This window comes from Neofelis nebulosa, chromosome 11 (genome assembly GCF_028018385.1).
Source record: "Neofelis nebulosa isolate mNeoNeb1 chromosome 11, mNeoNeb1.pri, whole genome shotgun sequence".
NCBI classification, from domain to species: Eukaryota; Metazoa; Chordata; class Mammalia; order Carnivora; family Felidae; genus Neofelis; species Neofelis nebulosa.
The window spans coordinates 65,911,572-65,931,433 of record NC_080792.1 but is presented as its reverse complement, the minus strand read 5'-3'; the positions used below and the strand labels follow the sequence as shown (position 1 = coordinate 65,931,433).

The following is a 19,862-nucleotide window of genomic DNA, read 5'->3' as shown; positions in this document are numbered from 1 at the left end:
AGAACCTTCCTGCTTTAGACAGCAGCAGGAGACCAGATGGGCTCGCTCTTCTGTGAATGTGAGCACACGTTCAGCAATGGCAGAGGTGGTTGAGTCTGGAGAAGCGTGTGGCATTGAAGAGGGTGCTGTCAGGAGAGGTGGAAAGACCGTTGGGTGTGAACCAGGGCCCTTTGGAATGGAGCATGATGGGAGGGTCAGGCAGCCGGAGAGCAGGGAAGGCCGCTTAATGTTTCTCATCAGCACACCCACTCAAAGCCCCTTCCTGAGAAGTGTGCAGCTGCTGGGGCACACTTCCAGGTGGCTCGGCTTCAGTAGGAGAGCAGCTCTGCCTGAGGGAGACTGCTGTCATCTGCTAGGAAGGGAGCGACACCAGCATCATCGAACGTTGGAGGTATTTTGGGATGCAGTCTTACTGCGCAGTTAGGCAGACTGCTTTCTGATTTCTGTAACACACCCTAGTGCTTCCTGTGTGCCAAGTGCCTGACATCATTACTGTAATCCTCAGACCAGCCCCATGAGGTAAGGACACACCGCGTCTGTATCCAGATGCTGTATCCAGGGTCACCGGCTGGCGGGTGGAGTCGCAAGGGGCAGGCTGGAGCATTAAAACACTTGGAGCTTACATCCATGCATACCTTCCCAGGACACAGTTTGTAGTTTTTTTGCCTTATCCTGCACTGATTTGTGTTACAAAGAATATGAACCAACTCCAGTTGACAAATTGAGTTTCCCAATTTGGGGACAGAAAAAAATGTAGGCCGGATGCTGGACAGGAGCTGTGCAGGCTGTGCCAAGGCTGGGCCTGTCCTCACACCCTGACTCTTCTGTGCACCTGCCTTCATTCTAACCACAGCCCTTTCAGAGAGCTTCTTTATGAGGAGCATGTGTGTGTATGTGTGTGGGGGAGATGGAGTGCCTCTGCCAAGACCCAGAGCTGGCCAGTGACCAGGTTGGAATTTGAGCCCCCAGTATGTGTGATTTCTGGGTGATTCTGGAGCCCAGGCCCTTCTTCCTCTGTCTGCTTCCTGCAGGTCCAGTGCCCAGCACTTCCACCCATCTTGGCACATACCTTTCCTGTCACCCTGGCTTCTGCTGCCTGGGTGTGCTTATTCGAGGATTGATTTCTCCTGTATCTGCCACACTGATTCTCAATTCTGTATATTGTGACCTGTCAAAATGCATGGCATTACCACTCCTTGTGTTAAAAATAGGCAGTTATGTGGTACTGATTACTGCCTGCTGCATACCAATCTCTGCTCTCAAGGTGTTCATAGGACAAGCAGGGCTGACCGACAGGGAGCTGACAGTTCCCACAGGAGCTGCCTCGGGTGTGGCCAGGGTGACCATGAGGTTTCTCTGAGGCAATGAGTGGGGGTGCCTCGGTAGGAGCATGGTTGGAGGGCCCAACAGGCAGGGCTGGGGGGATGGTTGGCAGTATACTTGGCAGCAGGGCTCTGGGGGGCTGAGGGAGTGGGCTCCACAGTGTCTGCCTTGCTGGTAAGGAGCGAGGCCCTTGAGGCAGGTGGGGACAGAGCCTGGGTCACTTCCCACTCCCACTGGCAGTCATGTGGCTTGGGAAGCTGGCAGAGGTGGTAGGAGTGGGACCGGGAGACAGAAGCCTATGAAGAAGGACCACCAAAGGTACAGTGAGAGATGGGGTGAGGACTTGGATTTTAAGGAACAGAAGTCAGAATTAGGAAGTGAAGAGGGGGTTCCCAGGTTTCCAGTGTGGGCAATTGGTGGACATAGAGCTGAGGTTACAGGGTTTTTTTTGTTTTGTTTTTTTGTTTTTTGGTGTGTCACTGCCCTCTGCTCAGGCAGGGTCTGGACAGGAAGGGCCTCCTCTGACCTCCTGGTAGGGGAGTTCACAGGGCCTGTGGGGTGGATCAGGTCCTCCCCCAGGAAACTCTGGTCTAAACCAGATACCAGTTGAACCCTGACCAGGCCGACTGGTGTAGCCATGGCAAACAGGAGGAAGCTATACCAGGGGAGCTGTGGAGCCCAGCTTGAAAGGGGGGACTGCTTGCTCCTGAGCCAGTGTCAGTCCTCCATCCATCTCAGAGGCCTGGCATGCCCAGGCAGTGGCCACCAGACAGGCCCCTCTGTTATGGTGCTGCCACCTTCCTGTCAGCCTCAGGGTTAGGAACGGCTGCCTTGGTATCGGAACTGGGGCAGGACCACCGATTCGGGTCCACCCTTGTGAGCTGATCCTAGTTTTGCTCCCTGACCTCCCCCAGCTGGGCAGGCCCTTGGCTTCCCCGCACTGACCTCAGGCTTGATCGTGTGTGGGTGGAGCTCACTAAGACTTGTTTGTTCTTCTAAGTTGTTTTCTCTGAGGCTGTAACCATCACTCTGTCTTTAGATCTATTTTCTTGTGTGCTAGTTTGACTTTGTTGAGTGACAGTTGCTGGAAGGGGTATGTCTTCTGGAGACAGAGGCTGAGGAGTGGCCATCCAGGTTCAGCTGCTTCTGTAGGCATCGTGGGCAGAAAGGCATCCCCTTTCTGTGGAGAGCAGCTGGTCCTGCATCTGCTTGGGGGCTGCCCTGAATGTGGGGCTGGGACCCACGGCAGCCTCATGCAGTGAGCACGTTGGTCTTTGGTACAGAAGGAGGAAGGGACACCACCCTTAAGCACTGATGTGAGAAACTGTTCCCTGTGCAGTTAGAACCAGATAATGGACGGCAAGATGCTGAGCTGGCTGAAAAGGGAAGGACAGGGCCTCCTTGGGGAAAGCGTGGGGTGGTAACAGAGAGCAGAACTGCCTGGTTTCTTTTTTGCCTCATCTTCTATTCTGTGGAGCATGATCTGCAGACTAGAAACAGGAGCAAAAACATTTTAAAAAATATGGTTTGCAGAACTGAAAATAGTGCTCAGGGCCCTCTTCACTCTTTAGCCAACAAACATGCAGGGCCTGTTTGGACAGGTGTTGTGTGCAGCAGTGGAAACGACACGTACGTGACATGGGCCCATTGCTGCCTCGCAGAGCCCTGGCTCCCGGCTGAAGAGTGGCCTTCGTCCTTGGCTCCATAGCTGCTCAGCCCCTTTGGTGGACGTTTATTCTAGTTCTGTTTGCTCTTGTTAAGGTGTGTGTTCTAGCTTGTCAAGAGAGGCCTGTTACTGGCCTCCTGTCTTGATGATGCTCGTCAGGTTCTTTGAGTTACAGCCAATGACCACACTGTCTGTGTCCTCAGTGGTGTCGCCCTGACCAGGATGGGGCAGGGCTCCTCCCTCTGCACATCTGGGATCTGGTGCCTTTGGACCTGGCAAGGTCCCCCCCGCTTCAAAGCTATTAAGCTGTTGTCTGTGTCTTGTCTCTGTGGATGGTGCCAGGTGTCTTTGCTGCGGTCAGAGTGCACGGAGTTTGTGTGGGGCCTGTGAGTCTGCTGACTCCATTAAAAGTGGCCAGCCAGCAGCTTGGGAGAATTGCTTTCAGCCAGCCAGGAGCCTGCCTAAGCCCTTGGAGATTGCTTGTCTTGGGCACAGAGCCCATCTGCGTAATCGAGTCCCCCTCTCAGAGCCCTCAGCCCTTCCTCTGCCTTTCTGTGCTTCACACCTTGGTTTCTGGCTCCACCTTCTATCCATGGCCTCTCCACTTCTTCTCAGCCAGCCTCCAGCATGTTCCACTGACCAGCAAGTACCCTCTTGCTCTGTCTACTCCTCTCCCCTCACCTCCTGCGGCTCTGTGGCCCTCAGCCCTGGCAAGTCTCCATGGCAAGGTTTGCCTCACACTGCTATTGGAAGGTGGGGAAGGGAACAGGTATGGCCTTGGGGGCTTGGGGGCACAGGTGAGTTGTCCTTCTGAAAGCGGGTTTGCTCAGTCAGTTCTCTTGTTGGCAATGCTCAGTGACTTAGAGCCTAACTGGGTGACGACTCTTGATCTCCACATATGGATGCCTGCCTCATGCTGGTTCAGTCCTCTGAGCCTGCCACCCTCACTTCCCCACGAGTTTGATCTCGTGTTGTCCTTCTGCATTGTTCCTTTTACTCCATTCTTGTGGCCCTGATCACATTGCCCCTCGTGCGTGTGTCTGCTCCATCCTGGCTGCCTTGTTAACAGGAACATGTTGTTGCTTCTTTGCCTCGGTGGAGGTTGGGGAAGCAGATGGGGGTAGGGACTCTGAACCCATGTGTTTAATGAGTTACCCAGCAGTGTAATGGGTCAGTGTCATTTTATGCTTCTTTTACACATTAATACAGATTTGTCCAAGTCTTAGAATCTAGCCTCCTTTCTGAATTTAAGGATCACAAACATGATCCTGCAGCTCCATTTGCATACTCTTCCAGTACCCTGGGGTTTGCTTGTTTGTGTGGAGCAGTCAGTAGGCTTTCTAGCACCACTGGACTGGGCATGTTTATGTTTATTTTTATTATTTTTTTAATGTTTCATTTATTTTTGAGAGAGAGAGGGAACGTGCACGAGGGTGAGTGGGAGAGGGGAAGAGAGAGGGAGACACAGAATCTGAAGCAGGCTCCAGGCTCTGAGCTATCTGCACAGAGCCCGATGCGGGGCTCAAACTCATGAACCATGAGATTATGACCTGGGCTGAAGTTGGACGCTTAACCGACTGAGCCCCTCAGGTGCCTCTGGATCAGGCTTTTTTTTAATTCTCCTGGGGTGAGTCTGCAGAGCCCTGACGTGCTCGTTCATGTGTTTATCAGCATGCCCAACGCTGGGAAAGAGGGCAGGCTCTCAGCAGATGGGCCAGTCCCTGGGACGCAAGCCTAACATGCCCCTTCCTTTCTAACAGACACACACAAATGTTTTCTTAGCTTTGTGTGTGTTCGGCAGGGTGTGTGCTGCCATTCACAGGGAGCTCAAGCTTAGCTGGTGTACGTGGCTCTATCCTAGCAGAGCATTAGCCAGTGAAAACCTATGATAGCATTCTGTCTCTGATTGGGCATTTTTTGGCAAATGTGTTTTTAAGTGTTTGCCACATTTGTGGGGTTTATTTCCTTTGTCCAACCCGGAGAACTTGCACATCCCACGTACTTTGGGAGGAACTAAGAGTTGACTTTGTGTGCCTCCTTTGTTTTACAGAGGAGGAGACTGGAGCCAGGGCCCCACGGTTCTTAATGCCAAAGTTGAGTGGGGACCCAGGCCACTCAGAGGGTAGGAAATTGAGGGTGCTGGCTACTCAGCCATCTGAATACACTTGATTTTGTGTGGGTTGTGAGTGACTCCTAGGGCCTAGATCCTCTGGTTCTTTGTGCTGGAGGTAGCTCCTTTGCTTTGTGGTGTCTGCCTTTACTGTTTTTTCCTTCTCATGGCTCTGCCCTCTTACTCCCTTGCTCAGCTTGCTTGCCTTTTATCGCTGTGCTGAGAGTCCCTCCCTTGATGCCTCTCCTGGACCTTAGCTAGGCTGGTATGCCATGGGACAGTGCCTCTTCCGTCCAGGGGCAGTTGCTGTGCAGGGCCTGCTGGCCTGGAACCCTGCAGGAGCAGACTTATAGGCACATGTCAATATCTCTTCTTCTTCTTCTTCTGTGTTACAGTGAGGATGCCATGAGAAAAGCTGGTGTGGCCCACAGTAAATCCAGCAAGGATATGGAGAGCCATGTGTTCCTGAAGGCCAAGACCCGGGTAAGGCCTTGGTGGGTGCAGTCACCCTCCCTGGCAGCGAGGCTTAGGAAGGGGAGGGTGCAGGGCAGAATCTGGAAGCTATCTGCCTATGGAGTGGGGGCGGGGTGGTTGCTCACTGATTGACCGTGGGCACTGTCACCTTTACCGTCAGTATGCTGTCAGTCTTCCCACGTGTCCATGGTATACGGGCGGGGGGGTGGGGGGAGACATGCAGGATGTAGGCCTGGCCTGTGACTACAGCCCTATTGCCAGTACCATCCATTCATGGTGGGCAGAGCCCAGCTCTTGTAGGGTGTTCAATGGGGTCCAGCTGTTCCTCTGAGTAAGAGTGCTCCCCATAGTGCTCACCGAAGCTCCACAGGGCCCTGACACGTGGGCCCAGAAGAGTTCTTGTCATCTTTTGTTTAGTGCTAAAGGTGATGCTTGTGGAAGTTGAGGCCTTGAGCTAGGATCCAGGCCGAGGAATGTCACAGGTGGAGTAGTTGGGGAGGATTTCCAATGTATGAGCTCTCGTCCTGGGCCAGGTGCCATGGGCTTCATGTGACTACCTCCTTTCAATAGAGTGTTCTCCCCAGGGCAGAGCTGTTTTTGTAGAAATGAAGCAGAACAGGAACAAGGAAGCCAGCGGCTTGTCTAGTGTTACCCAGCTTATGCGAGAAGGGGCTGATGCCCAGCCAGGGCTTTTGTTGCACCACTGCACCTGCCCTGCCTCCCTCTCAAATCCTGACTGTGCAGACCCTCAGCTGCACTGGGTCTGCGTTGAGCACTTTGTTCCTGAGTGTGGTATTGGGAGTTCTAGAACATCGTTTCATGTCAAGAATTAAAAGCAGATGCTGTTAGGGGGGCCTGGGTGGCTCAGTCGGTTGAGCATCCAACTTTGGCTCAGGTCAGGATCTCGCAATTTGTGAGTTCGAGCCCCATGTCAGGCTCTGTGCTGACAGCTCAGAGCCTGGGGCCTATTTCAGATTCTGTGTCTCCCTCTCTCTGCCCCTTCCCCGCTCATACTCTGTCTCTCTCTGTCTCTCAAAAATGAATAAACGTTAAAAAAATTAAAAAAAAAAAAAAAGTAGATGCTGTTTGTGGCCCTCAGTGGGATACTGGTTTGGATAAACCAACTTTTAAGACATATAGAGGTCAGTTCGGGAAATTTGGACATGGTCTGTGTGTTTAGATGAGGTGAACGTTTTTCGAAATGGAAAGATCAAGATTATCGGCTGGAGAAAGCAATTTCCAGAAGAGAAACCACCTGTATGATGTGTTTGTGACCACATGTAAGTGTAAGGAAGAGCTGAGCACTGAGATGTGGAGGGGTCTGCACTCTGGATATACATAATAAACATTTTCTTGGGACACCTGGGTGGCTCAGTTGGTTAAGCATCTGACTTTGGCACCTTTCGTGAGTTCGAGCCTCACATCAGGCTCTGTGCTGACAGCTCAGAGCCTGGAGCCTGCTTCAGATTCTGTGTCTCCCTCTCTCTCTGCCTGTTTGCCCGTGCATGCACGTGTGCGATCTCTCTCTCTCTCTCTCTCTCAATAACTAAACATTTAGAAAAATGTTTTTAAATAAATAAAAAATAAATAAAATCTTTAGAAAAAAACACACACATTTGTGTAGAAGCTTTCCTGTTGACATACCATTTTCATTTCTCTTGGGTAGATACTGAGGAGTAGAATTGCTGAATCATATGGTAATACTGCCAGGCTGTGGGTTTTGTTTTTTGTTTTTTGTTTTTTTAAATAAAGATTTTATTTTGGGGGCACCTGGTTGTCTCAGTCAGTTTGTTAGGTGTCTGACTTCGGCTCAGGTCATGATCTGGGTTTGGGCCCCATGTCAGGCTCTGTGCTGACAGTTCAAAGCCTGGAGCCTGCTTTGGATTCTGGTCTCCCTCTCTCTCTGCCCCTTCCCCACACATTCTCTGTCTCTGTCTCTGAAAAATAAATATTAAAAATTTTTTTAAATTTATTTTTAAGTAATCTCTGTACCCAATGTGGGGCTCAAACCCACAACCCTGAGATCAGGAATTTCATGCTCCACCTACTGAGCCAGCAAGGCGCCCCGCCAGACTTTTTGAAAGCAGTTGTGTCATTTTGCGTTCCCATCAACAGGGTATGAGATTCCAATACCTCCACTCCTTATCAACACTTGTTATTGTTTGTCTTTTTTTTATTATTATTATAGCTGTCATAATGAGTGTGAAGCAGTATCTCACAAAAATTGTGGTTTTGATTTGCATTTCCTGGTGACTAATGATATTGAGCATCTTTTCATGTGCTTGTTGGCCGTTTGTATATACTCTTAGGAGAATTGTTTATACAGATCCTTTGCTGATTTTATTTAATTTTATTTTTTTAATTAAAAAAAATTTTTTTTATTACGTTTCTTTATTTTTGAGAGGCAGAGAGAGAGAGAGAGAGAGAGAGCGTGAGTGGGGGAGGGGCAGAGAGAGAGGGAGACACAGAATCTGAAGCAGGCTCCAGGCTCTGAGCTGTCAGTGCAGAGCCTGATGCGGGGCTCGAACTCATGAACTGTGAGATCATGACCTGAGCCGAAGTCGGATGCTTAACCGACTGAGCCACCCAGGCGCCCCAATTTAAAAATTTTTTTTTTAACATTTATGTATTATTGAGAGAGAGAGAGAGAGAGAGAGAGAGAGAGAGAGAGAGAGAGAGAGAGAGAGCATGAGCACAGGAGGGGCAGAGAGAGGAGGAGACACAGAATCCGAAGCAGGCTCCAGGCTCTGAGCTGTCAGCACAGAGCCCAACATGGGGCTCGAATTCACAAACCGTGAGATCATGACCTGAGTCAAAGTCGGATGCTCAACTGTTTGAGCCACCCAGGTGCCCCATCCTTTGCCCATTTTAAAATTGACTTCTGGTGTTTTTTTTTAATTGATTGTTAGAGTTTTTATGTATTTTGGATCTAAGTTTCTTATTAGATGTAGAATTTGCAAATATTTGGGGGGACGGGGTGTTATTACTGGTCTTGTTTGTATTTTCTTTGCATTAAAAGATATTGATTAGGGTTTGTTGAACTATTTCAGCTTTTGAAATGCAGAACTTGTTGGTTCAGTATTGTTTGTTATCTATTGTTTGATAAGGAACCATCCAAAAGCTTAATGATCTAAGCAGTGAGTTATTTCTCCTGATTCTGTGGGTCAGCAGTCAGGGCAATTGGAATTGCCTGGCTGACCATTCTGCTGGTCTCCTGTGTGACCTCTCATACAGCTGTATTCAGCAGGCAGCTGTGCTGACCTGGAAGGTCCATAAAGGCTTTACTCACATTATCTGCACATTGGTTTTCCTGACATGGCCTCCACATGGTGTCTCCAGCAGTATGGCCTGGACTTCCTTACTACGTGGCAGCTAGCTTCTGAGGAGGAGGAAGTAGAAGCTGCCAGTCCTCACAAGTCCTAGAACCTCTCTCAGATACAGGAGATCCTGAGGCCAGTGCCAATCCAGGGCAGTGGGAATTGCCTCTGTCTTTTGAAGTGAGCAGTGGCCTGTTTGTACAGGGAAGCCAGGGATTGTTGGTGGCCCTCTTGGAGATTGGCTGTCACAGATATTCTCTGATCATCTGAGGAATAAGCTTTCCATCCCAAAGGGGGTACCTGGAGGCAGCACAAAAGCCCCCTCACCTTCTTAGCCTCTGCCTCACTGCAGCCCACACTCTGGATCTTAACAACAGCAGTCCATTTCCTTTGACCAAGCTCGTCCTAAATCCCTAACTCCAAGAGGAGGCCCCAGCTATTTGGAAGAGGTTTTTGTTGTTGTTGTTTTTGTTTTTTTAACAGGTGTTGGAAATTTCCTGTCTTTTTTACAGAGACAGACCTGCTCCTTAGGCACTGTTGTCGAGTGGCCAGCTTTTTTCTACTGCTTAGGCTCCTCATAGAGCTGGCGCCAGTCAGTGCAGTGAGGCCCTTCTGTGAGGACTGGTCAGATGGCAGCCGGGGCACTCTTGTTACCTGCACCTCTGACCTGAGATTCCATTAGAACAACTGTGAAAGAATTGAAAAAGTGGAACCCCAGAGCAGAGAGAAGGATGAAGGAGAGTAATTTCTCTGTTTCTGGATTCTAGGAAGGGCTGGGAGGTGGAAGAGGCCACAGAGAAGGGACTGACCTTCCCTGGGAATCCTGACAAGCTGGCCGGTCCAGAGGTGTCCACCCTGAAGGGAACTGGGGCACTAATGGGCACCTCAGGTTGCCTAGTGTATCTCTCAAGGCAAGGAAAATCTTGAGTGCTCTCATTTAGAAGAAGTTACCAGGGACCCTTGGCTGGCTCAGTCGGAGGAGCACGTGACTCTTGATCTCCGGGTTGTGAGTTTGAGCCCCACGTTGGGTGTAGAGATGACTTACATAAATAAATACTTAAAAAAAATAAAAAGAATTCACCAAATTGCCTGGCATGGGCTCGTGCTTCTAGTGTGGATGTTAGCACCCCAAGTTAAAGCCCTGCCCATTCTATCATTGGCTGGATCCAGGTTTAATGGCCAGACTCCATTTGTTCCCTGTAAAGTGGTGTCCCCTTGCAAGGTTCACGTGTGAGCTCATGTGATCCCACATCAGCTCTATGATGCAAATATAGTACCACTGTCCCCAGTTTCAGAGAAGGAGTCTCTGGCATACAGATGCTAGTTAACTTATCTAGGAGGTCACAGATCTAGGTGAGGTAGAGCCAGGAATGGAGCCAGATGGTCTGGTGTCACCACACTCTTAGCCACTTCTCTTACTGCTTCCCATCCGTCAAGGCGAAAGATACCCAAACAGCCACTTTAATTCCTTAACACCTTTAATTCCTACAGATGGGACTACTCTCTGCCTAAAGGAGGCTGATGGAAGCAAAAATAATTGTACCCGGGGATGGTGGGTTATTGTGATAGTTTCATCTCCAAACACTTGAACCAGCCTCTGAAGGTTTGGGAAGATTGGCATCCACTGGATGAGAGCACAGTCAGGGGTCTGGGGACCTCTGTGTCGACACCTACAGCAGCAGCATGTAGAGATGCTTACTACGGCTGGGTGCAGTTCTGAACACTTGCTTGTTACTTGGTTGTTTTTAAATTAGTGTAAAAGTTAAACACTCATTTACTCACTTGCATTTAATATAGTATTATGCAAAAGTAGTCCGTGTTTCTGGTTTACAGTGTAGAAAGGACTAGTACAGAACTAAACCCCCACCGGGAGGCCAAAGTGAAATGCGGGGACCAGGGAGGCTGTGAGCATCAGAAGTGGGAAGCTACCTTAGGAGTAATCAAAGAGGAGGGCCTGAGCTGAACAGCCAACCAGCTGGAATAAATAGGGACGAGCACAGCCTGGGAAATAGAGTCAGGCCCAGTCACACTCCCAGCAAGAGAAGAGGAGGATGCCTATGTACATCTGATAAAAGGAGATGCTTTCCTACCTTTAGCCTTTTTGAGGGACTTCACAAGCCCAGAGTCTGGCTTTGACTGAATCTGAATATACCTTCTGCTATCCATGGGCACCTGTTGGACTGCCCAAGAATTCAGGCATTAGAAGCGCTGCATCTTAGGGCTCAGAAAAGCACAATTGTGTACATTGAAAAATGTGAACACATGAAAAGACTAGCATTTTCTTCCTTCTTTCCCCCTTTTCCTCCTACCCTTCTTCCCTTCCCCTTTTGCTTCCTCCTTTCCCTCTTCCCTCCCCTCCTTTTCCCCTCCCTTCCCCCCCAGGCTCTACACCCAATGTGGAGCCTGAACTCATGACCCTGGGATCAAGAGTCGCATGCTCTACCAACTAAACCAGCCAGGTGCCCCAAGATAAGCATTTTCTTAACAGCTACTGAGATCTGCTAGGAAAGCCTAGCTGGGTGTAGCTGGTTCATGAGGAAGGTCCTGTAGGCAGTGCTCCTTTACTCCATTCTGTCTAAATGCATGATAGTCAGGATTCCTGCACCATCCTTAGTAAACATATTTGTTCAGAAGCTTAACTGTCACTTTTGATTGTTTGATTTTCACCAGATATGTTTGCAGTAGCATGTATTGAGGCACTGAGAGAAGTATTCTCTTGGTCTAGTCCGTGTGACATTTTTCTCCAGTTCACCTGTGAAGAAACTGAGATGTAGGGTGAGTCAGTGGTAGCATGGAGGGCTAGCTCATTTGCTTACTTGCTTTTTTTCTGTCTTATTTTTATTTTTTGGTCTGTCTGTATTTATTTTTTAAAGTAGTCTCCACACCCAACGTGGGGCTTGAGCTCATGACCCTAAAAGTGTTTATTTTTGAGAGGGAGAGAGAAATAGAGTGAGTGAGCACACATGTGAGCAGGGGAGGGGCATAGAGGGGGTTGGTACAGAGGCTCCGGAACAGGCTCCATGCTGACAATAGAGAGCCCAACATGGGGCTCAAACTCACAAACCATGAACCATGAGATCATGACTTGAGCCAAAGTCGGATGCTCAACCAACAAAGCCACCCAGGCACCCTTATGTATGTATGTATGTATGTATGTATGTATGTATGTATGTATTTATTTTGAGAGATAGAGCAGGGGAAGGGCAAAATGAGAGAGAGAGAATCTCAAGCAGGGCTCAGTTTCAGGAACTGCAAGATCATGACCTGAGCTGGATGAAACCAGGAGTTAGACACTTAACCAACTGAACCACCCAGGTATCCCCTGTGTCTTATTTTTAAATTTAAGCTAGGTAAGGAGACCACTGGCATTTGTTTAATTTTTCACTTTTTGTACATCTAAAATATTTCAGAATGTATAAAAATAAAATGTTAAAATATATGACTCACAATGCAGTACTTATCAAAGGCTTCCTGTTGCCAAGAACACTGGCTCTGGAGCACCTGCTCTGGGATTTGATACACTTCTTGGTATCTGAGGAAAACTTTCAAACAGACATTGTAGAAGTGGACAGACTGATCCTGTGGAAACTCAAGGGATTCAGAATACCCAAAACAATTTTGGAAAAGAACACAGAAGACTCATACTTCTGAATTTAATTTAATTTACTTTTTAAAGTTTATTTATTTATTTTTGGGGGGGTGTGCACATGCGAGCGAGGGAGGGGAGGGGGGGAAGAGAGGGAGAGAGAATCCCAAGTGGACTCCATGTTTGTTGTCAGTGCAGAGCCCGACATGGGGCTCAACCCCATGGAATGGGAGATAATGACCAGAGCCAAAACCAAGAGTCAGACACTCAACTAACTGAGCCACCCAGGCACCCCAATACTTCCAGATTTTAAAATGTACTACAAAGCTATAGTAATCAAGACCATGTCATACTAGCATAAGGATAAACTTACAAATCAATGAGGTAGAATTGAGAATCTGTAAGTAAGTCTTTGTGTTTACTCTTAACAGATTTTTTTTTTTTTTTTTTTTTTTTGGACATGGGCACTGAAAGATTTCAGTGGGGAAAAACAGTCTTTTCAACAAATGGTGCTGGGACAACTAGATGACTGTATATGAAATATTGAGGTTGGGTCCCATCTTCACACCATACACAAAAATTAGAATGTGTGTGTGAAAGACTTAAATATAAGAGCTAAAACTATAAAACAGAAGAAAACTCAGGCATAAATCTTTGTGACCTTGGATTAGACCACAGTTCCTGACATGTGACACCAAAAGCACATGCAACAAAAGAAAATCTGTTAGTTTGACTCATCAAAATGAAAACTATTAGAAAAAAATTTAAAACTATTGTGCATCAAAGGAGTGAAAAGACAACACATGGAATGGGGGAAAATATTTGCAAATCATTTATCTGATAAGGGACTGGTATCCAGAGTATATAAAGAATTCCGTCAACTCTAACAAAAAAAACCTAATTCAAAGAAAAAAAAAGGTAAAGGACTTGAATAGACATTTCTCCGGAGAAGATACACAAATGGCCAAGAAGTACATGAAAAGCTCCTCAGCATCATTAGTCAGAGGGAAATGGAAACCAAAACCGCAGTGAGATACCACTTCACACTCATGATGACTGGAGACATTGGGACCTCCTGCGTTGCTGGATGGAATGTGAAGTAGTGCAGTCACTGTGGAAAACTGTGATGATTCCTCAAAAAATTAAACAGTTACCAAATGTCGACAAAAGCTTGTACATAAGTATTCATAGCATTATTCATAATAGCCCAAAGTAGAAATAATCCAAATGTTTATCAGTTGATGGATGGATAGAGAAAAAGTGGTATCTCCATACAGTGAAATATTATTTGGCCATATAAAAAAATGAAATAACTGAAACATGCTATAACATAGATGAGCCTATAGAAAGAGTGTATTAGTTTCCTGTAGCTGCTGTAACTAATTACCAGACTTTGGAGACTCCAGTCTCTGGGCTGTTGGCTTTGGCCTCTTGGCCTAAAACTCTGCCCTTGTGGTCATCTTTCCTTTTCTTAAGGAATAGCACATGTTTGCAGCTGAGTGATTTTATCAGGCTATTTTCTGCCTGTAGAATTTTGGGAGTCTGACACCCTTCTTTGATTTCTTCTAGTCTCTCTCCTTTTCAGGCCAACCTGGCACTGTTTTTGCTGGTGTAACACTCAAATGCCTTCGTGGGTCTCCTGTATGTGTGACAGGATTCACCCCATTAGACCAGGGATTTCTCCACCGGTCTTTCCTGTATGATTTCTTCCCTGGCCTTGGCTTCTGTGAGATAATTGAGGGGATTCGTGAATCCTGTGCCCAGTCTCCTTGGCACTAGCAAAATTGGTGTCAAGCCACACCCTTGGCCTTTTCTCCAGAGCACACCTTCCTAACAGTGAATCTCCTCATTTTAGCAATTTGGGTAGCCTGGGAGTTTCCCAAACCACCAAGTCCAGGTTCCATTTTGCTTGATAGTTCTTCCCTCAGTTTCTTTCTCTTCTCGCATTTTACTCTGAGCAGCAAGAAGAAAGCAGGCCAGAACTTCAACATTTTGCTTGGAAGTCTTCTCAGCCGAATATCCAAATTTGTTGCTTACAAGTTCTGCCTTCCCCACAAGTAGGATACAGCTAAACTTCCTGTCACTAGCTAACAAGGATTCTCTGTTTCTCATTTCCTCTGAGTCCTCCCCAGAAACATCTTTCACATTCATCTACCAACATACTATTTTTGATGATAACGTGTCTTCTCCAAGATGATACAGAGCTTTCTCTGCCAGGTTCCTCACTTCCCTGTGAATCCTAAGTGGCAGAGTCATTGGCATGCGTGTTTGCCTGACTCACTCTTTTTTACCCCTTATTTCTTATAAACAGAGTATTAGATGGAAAGAGCCCAGGGTGCAGTGATTTCATTAGCAAGAATATGTCCGAGATGGTGCCATGTATTTGTATTTCCCCACGAGACAACAGCTGGTCAGGAGTTCAGAGAGTGACAGCCTGACTCTTCTCCTAAAAGTTCCCTATCCACTTATCACCTCATGTTCCACCATTTAACTGGGTATTGCAAAGTGGTAATTGTCCTTAATTCTGGCTTTCCTTACACATTTATTACAAGGAATTTTGCTGCGAAGAAGGGTTTTCTTTCATCAACCAGGGATCCTTGGTTGCTTGAAACACAGCCAATTCTGAACCCCCCAGGGATGCTTTCTAGTCCATTGTCCCTTTGGAACCCAAGGACTTGCTACCCTTGGTTTCCCCCCCACCCCCCCCACCCTGCCAGGGGGGAGGTGATCAATAGGGCTTGGGAATGGGAATGAGGGTAGATTCTCTTCCTGTGACTATTAGGAGCTTGGGGCTGTGCATTTCGTGTATTTCAGTCCATTGCAGTGGTTCATTTTGATGCTTCTGTGTTCCCTTCCTCATGGAGGGGCAGCCCCCAAGCTCCCTCCTGTCCCTCTTAGGGCCCCTTATCATGACTTCTTTCATCTTTTGCAGCTTACTTGCGTCTTGGTCCCGGAATGGGCCGTTCCTCTATGGAGCCCTGGTTCCTTTTTGAGGCTGAAATGGTATTTAGAGCATGCCGTGTGGGCACTGGTGCTGATGGCTTCTGCACCTATTTGCGAAGAGAGCTAAGAAGTAATATGTTTTTGTGATAACAGCGACAACCTCAAAAACCCCGTAATTTCACACTGATATTTCCCATTCCAGTTTAACCTTACAGGGTTTTACTTTCATTTTAAACATGTATCTTTTCTCTTAATGTGAACATCTTGGCTTCTAATATTAGCATAATTACTTGCTTTACTCTAAAATACTTTTGGGGGCGCCTGGCTGGTTCAGTCGGAGGAGCATGCAACTCTTGATCTCGGGGTTGTGAGTTCGACCCCCATGTTTGGGGTGTAGAGATTACTAAAAAAGTTTTAAAACTTCAAGGTAAAATAAAATACCTTTGGAATAAACAGACTAATATTACCACTAATATTGGTAACATAATAACAAAATGTGGAATGAAGTTTAAGATTTCTTTGCAGCTCTGTTTGCCCTTAAAATGTATCCCTTACACTAAGGACATGCAGTTTTTTGTTTTGCTTTTTCTTTTTTAAAATGATCTCTCAAGGGGCGCCTGGGTGGCGCAGTCGGTTAAGTGTCCGACTTCAGCCAGGTCACGATCTCACGGTCCGTGAGTTCGAGCCCCGCGTCGGGCTCTGGGCTGATGGCTCAGAGCCTGGAGCCTGTTTCCGATTCTGTGTCTCCCTCTCTCTCTGCCCCTCCCCCATTCATGCTATGTCTCTCTCTGTCCCAAAAATAAATAAAAAACGTTGAAAAAAAAATTAAAAAAAAAAAAAATAAAATGATCTCTCAAAAGGTTCTTTTCACTGTATGATTTTGACACCATCTTGATAGTTAACTCATATGTTTCAGTTTATTTTGAATTTTTAGGAATTGTACTTTTTCTTTTGGTTTAGTATTATCTTCAATTTGATTTTTTTTTTTTTAATGTACATGCTTCCAATGTGAAAACCATATAACAAGGTGTGAAGTCTCATTTCCAGCCCAATCCCTGATACCTCTGGGAGTAACTGTTAATCTTCGATTTTGGTTTATCCTTCCAACATTTCTTTTTGCAGATACAAGCATACATATGTATTCAGATTCCCCATGTCTTATACAAAAGGTAGTGTATAGCGTGTAGGGTGTGGTGTCTAGAATTTTATATGGAGCCTGTGTGTGTCCCTGCTCCTGCTGCTCCCTCCACATCCCTGTTGGGGAGACACCTTTACCCTTGTCGTTTGGGCCTTCATGCTAGACTTGCATGGGTCAAGCTGGGGTTTGAACTGTATAAAGCTTTTCTCCCCACATTTCTATCTTCTCATTGGCAAACCGGACACCACGCACCTGCCTCAGTAGGTGGTTGGAAGAATTAAAAGCATTGATATATGTAAAGGTTTAGAGCTGTGCCTGGCACCATGTAAATGCCAGGTTATTAGCTGTTACTGCCTTGGTCTGGTAATACCCAGCCTCACGTGCAGCCCTGACACTTAGATTTTTGATGTTGAGCGGGACAGATCATAGAGACTGAGCGAATGTAAGGGACATCACACACTCTTCAGCCCTTTCTCTGTAATAGTCCTGGAGAGGTGGGGTGCTTTGGAGCAGAAGGGAGTAGTAGAATTTGAGAATTCTCACGCCGGGAAGGTCAGTCAGCACCTATGACTTAGGAGCCATGGGAGTAAAATAGCCCACCCTGGGGGACGTGAGCGGTGCAGTCTCAGACCCCAGGGTCTACTGAGGGAGGAACACTGGCAGCAGATGTGCAGTGCTCCACTCCTAGTGGTTCCTGGGTGGCCTGGGTTTGCGAGAAATTTGGAGATGTATTTAACCTGCAAGAAAACCTCTTGGCAGCCGCGTGACTGCTTTCTGTGCCCATGTCTACTGTGAGGTGGCCAGATCTGTGCCCCAGGCCTTCTCAGGCTGGTCTAGTCTGGTCCCCAGAGCCTCCACTCTACTCACTTGGCAGTGGGGTGGCTTTAGCCAGGAACAGACCACTCTGGCCATCCAGCTCTGGGCCAGGGACCGCAGTAGGGCTTTGAGTACCCAGTCCTGGTTCTGTATTCAAGGCTCTGGGGACATGCTCCTGAGCCCCATTTTTATTGTATCTTGTGTCTGAGTAAAGTATCTAGTTGCTTTTTCAACCTGCTTCCTCATTTTATCTTTTCTTTTTTAATACTTATTTTTGAGAGAAAGAGTGAGAGTGCATACAGGTGGGGGAGGGGCGGGGAGAGAGGGGAGACAGGATCTGAAGTGGGCTCTGTGTGGGCAGCTTCAGCACTGACGGCAACGAGCCCAATGCAGGGCTCGAACTCACAAACTGCGAGACCGTGACCAGAGCCAAAGTTGGACATTCAGCCGATTGAGCCACCCGGTCACCCTTTGTTTTATCTTTTATGGAAATAGATAAAACTCAGCAAGTTCTTTTAAGGTATCCCCAATTTAACAGATGGCCCAAGGCCCTAACAAGATGTCAGACATTGACCTGGCAACCTCCCAATTTTTGTCCCCTTGTACTTGGCCGCCTTACTTCCTGAGCTTCCTTCAGGCCCGCCACCTCCTTGCTCCCTGCTCACCACACTGCTGTCCTTCAAGGACCAGGTGATCCATAGGCAGGAGTTCCCGGCTCTAGGGGGGCTCCCTTTACCCTCAGCATATTGTCTTTCCTACTGGAAATTGGTGGGAGGAGTTGGAAATTGGGAGTGTTGACAACACCCGCTAAATGTCCCTTTGCTCCAGGAGAGGCTCACTGTCCCTCTCTTTGTACCTGCCCCCCTTTGCACGTTCTTATCCCAACTTTGCCTTTCCCCCAGGCCTTTTCCCCTCGTGTTTGCCTCTGCTGATTCCCCTGGCCAAAAAAGAGTGGTGGGGTGAAGTTTGGGGGTGAGTGAGGAGTAATGAAGATTTAGAAAGTGTGCTTATATTTTTTCATTCACTTGAGACCACTTTTCCCCAAAGGTGTTCTTAAGACAGTGGGTTTACTCTTGTGCCTGAGTTCACTGGCATGTGTTCCCAGGGTAGTACCTCCACAGGTGCTGCGCGCAGCTGGGTTCTGGGTCGTGTGGGTGTCATCCCATCAGCCTGCTGTCTAGTGGCCTCTCTGTGTCACAGTGACTTAGGAGGGTCGTGCAAGCAGGATGGAGAATGAAGGCTTTGCCTTATTGGGGCTGCCTTGCCAGAGGAACGGGTATTTCAAGGAGGGGAAGGATGGGACAGCTTCGCTGAAATAAGAATTTAACTCAGACATTCCTTTGTTGACCACAGGACAAACTCACAGTAGTGATTTCCCCAAAACACCTGGGAGCAAGTGTCCTTAGTCGCAAAGAGGTCAATCAGTAGAAGGCAGGCTCTGCTGTGCAGTTCCAGAAACCTGGCAGCTGGCAAAAAGCAGGCCCTCGGCAGTGGCCTTCACTTGCCACCCTTGAGTGGCACTGTGCCTTCTCCCTTGCCTGTGCAGTAAATTCAGATTAACACAGCTTCTCTGAAAAGTGCAGCCAGGGGCGCACAGCCAGATTTGCATGCAAGCACGTCAGCAGTAGAAAGAGCAACAGGCCGGGTATTAAAAGCGAAAGTACTTGGATACAAATAGTGCAAAGACAAAAGCGGCCTGCCTATGTCGACTGCTGATGTGCCTTGTGACCTCAAGCTGGCCCCTCATCCCCTCTGGACTTGCCGTCCCCCCTGTGAGAGGAGGGGCGCCTGAGCTGGCTGGCCGTCCTCTCCGTTGAGCCTTTGCAGCAGAGTGGAAGGAGCAGCGGTTTGACGCCTCTCGGTATCCCTCTTGGCTTTTTCTTTGTGCTTTTTGTTGGCCTGCCATAGCTGAGCATTGACAGCTCTTCTCTGAGAGATGGATTCCAGAGGAGGCCGCGCCAGGCGAGAGCCGGCAGCCTTTCAGGAAGAACCCTCAACTCAGTGACACAGCAGTGTAGGGGGTGGGAAGGGGCGTCACATGACTTCACTTCTTCACCTGGGATTAAACTGCTTCCTGTTTTTGCTTTTAGGACGAATACCTTTCTCTCGTGGCCAGGCTTATTATCCATTTTCGAGACATTCGTAAGTAAAATTTTACATTTCTGGGTGGTTTTGATTGCCAGGAGAGGCTAGCCCTTTCCTGGGGTGGTGGGGGCTTTCTTGGCCACAGTGCCTGAGGCAGAATGCCTGTGTAAAAAGCTCCTGCTTTCTGGGAAGTTCGACATTGCTTTGCATTTGATTCCGTCTCCCATCCTCTTCAGAGCTTCAACCTCAAAAATGCTGATTTTGGCATAATGGAAATGTTAGCCTCCAAGTGGTCTGGACTGCTATTTTTGCTTGTCCATTTAATCTTCTTTTTCAAAAGACTGTGGCTTTTGTCTCTAAGCAGTTCTTAAAGAAGCCAGGTTTACCCTGGAAAAGAAACTTCC

At 47.7% G+C, this 19,862-nt stretch overlaps 1 protein-coding gene across 6 annotated transcripts in view; it reads left to right on the top strand.

Annotated features, from left to right (window-relative positions):
• LOC131490505 (mediator of RNA polymerase II transcription subunit 15) overlaps positions 1 to 19,862 on the top strand; it is a 67,715-nt gene that overhangs the window by 17,830 nt on the left and 30,023 nt on the right. For 4 of the 6 annotated variants that reach the window (XM_058692929.1, XM_058692928.1, XM_058692927.1 and 1 more), the window contains exons 2-3: positions 5,495 to 5,582; positions 19,464 to 19,515. In XM_058692929.1, the coding sequence (XP_058548912.1) occupies positions 5,495 to 5,582; positions 19,464 to 19,515 (140 nt within the window). Of the gene's footprint in view, positions 1 to 5,494; positions 5,583 to 19,056; positions 19,235 to 19,463; positions 19,516 to 19,862 lie in introns of those variants that run through there. The other 2 variants (XM_058692930.1, XM_058692931.1) reach the window with 2 other exon arrangements.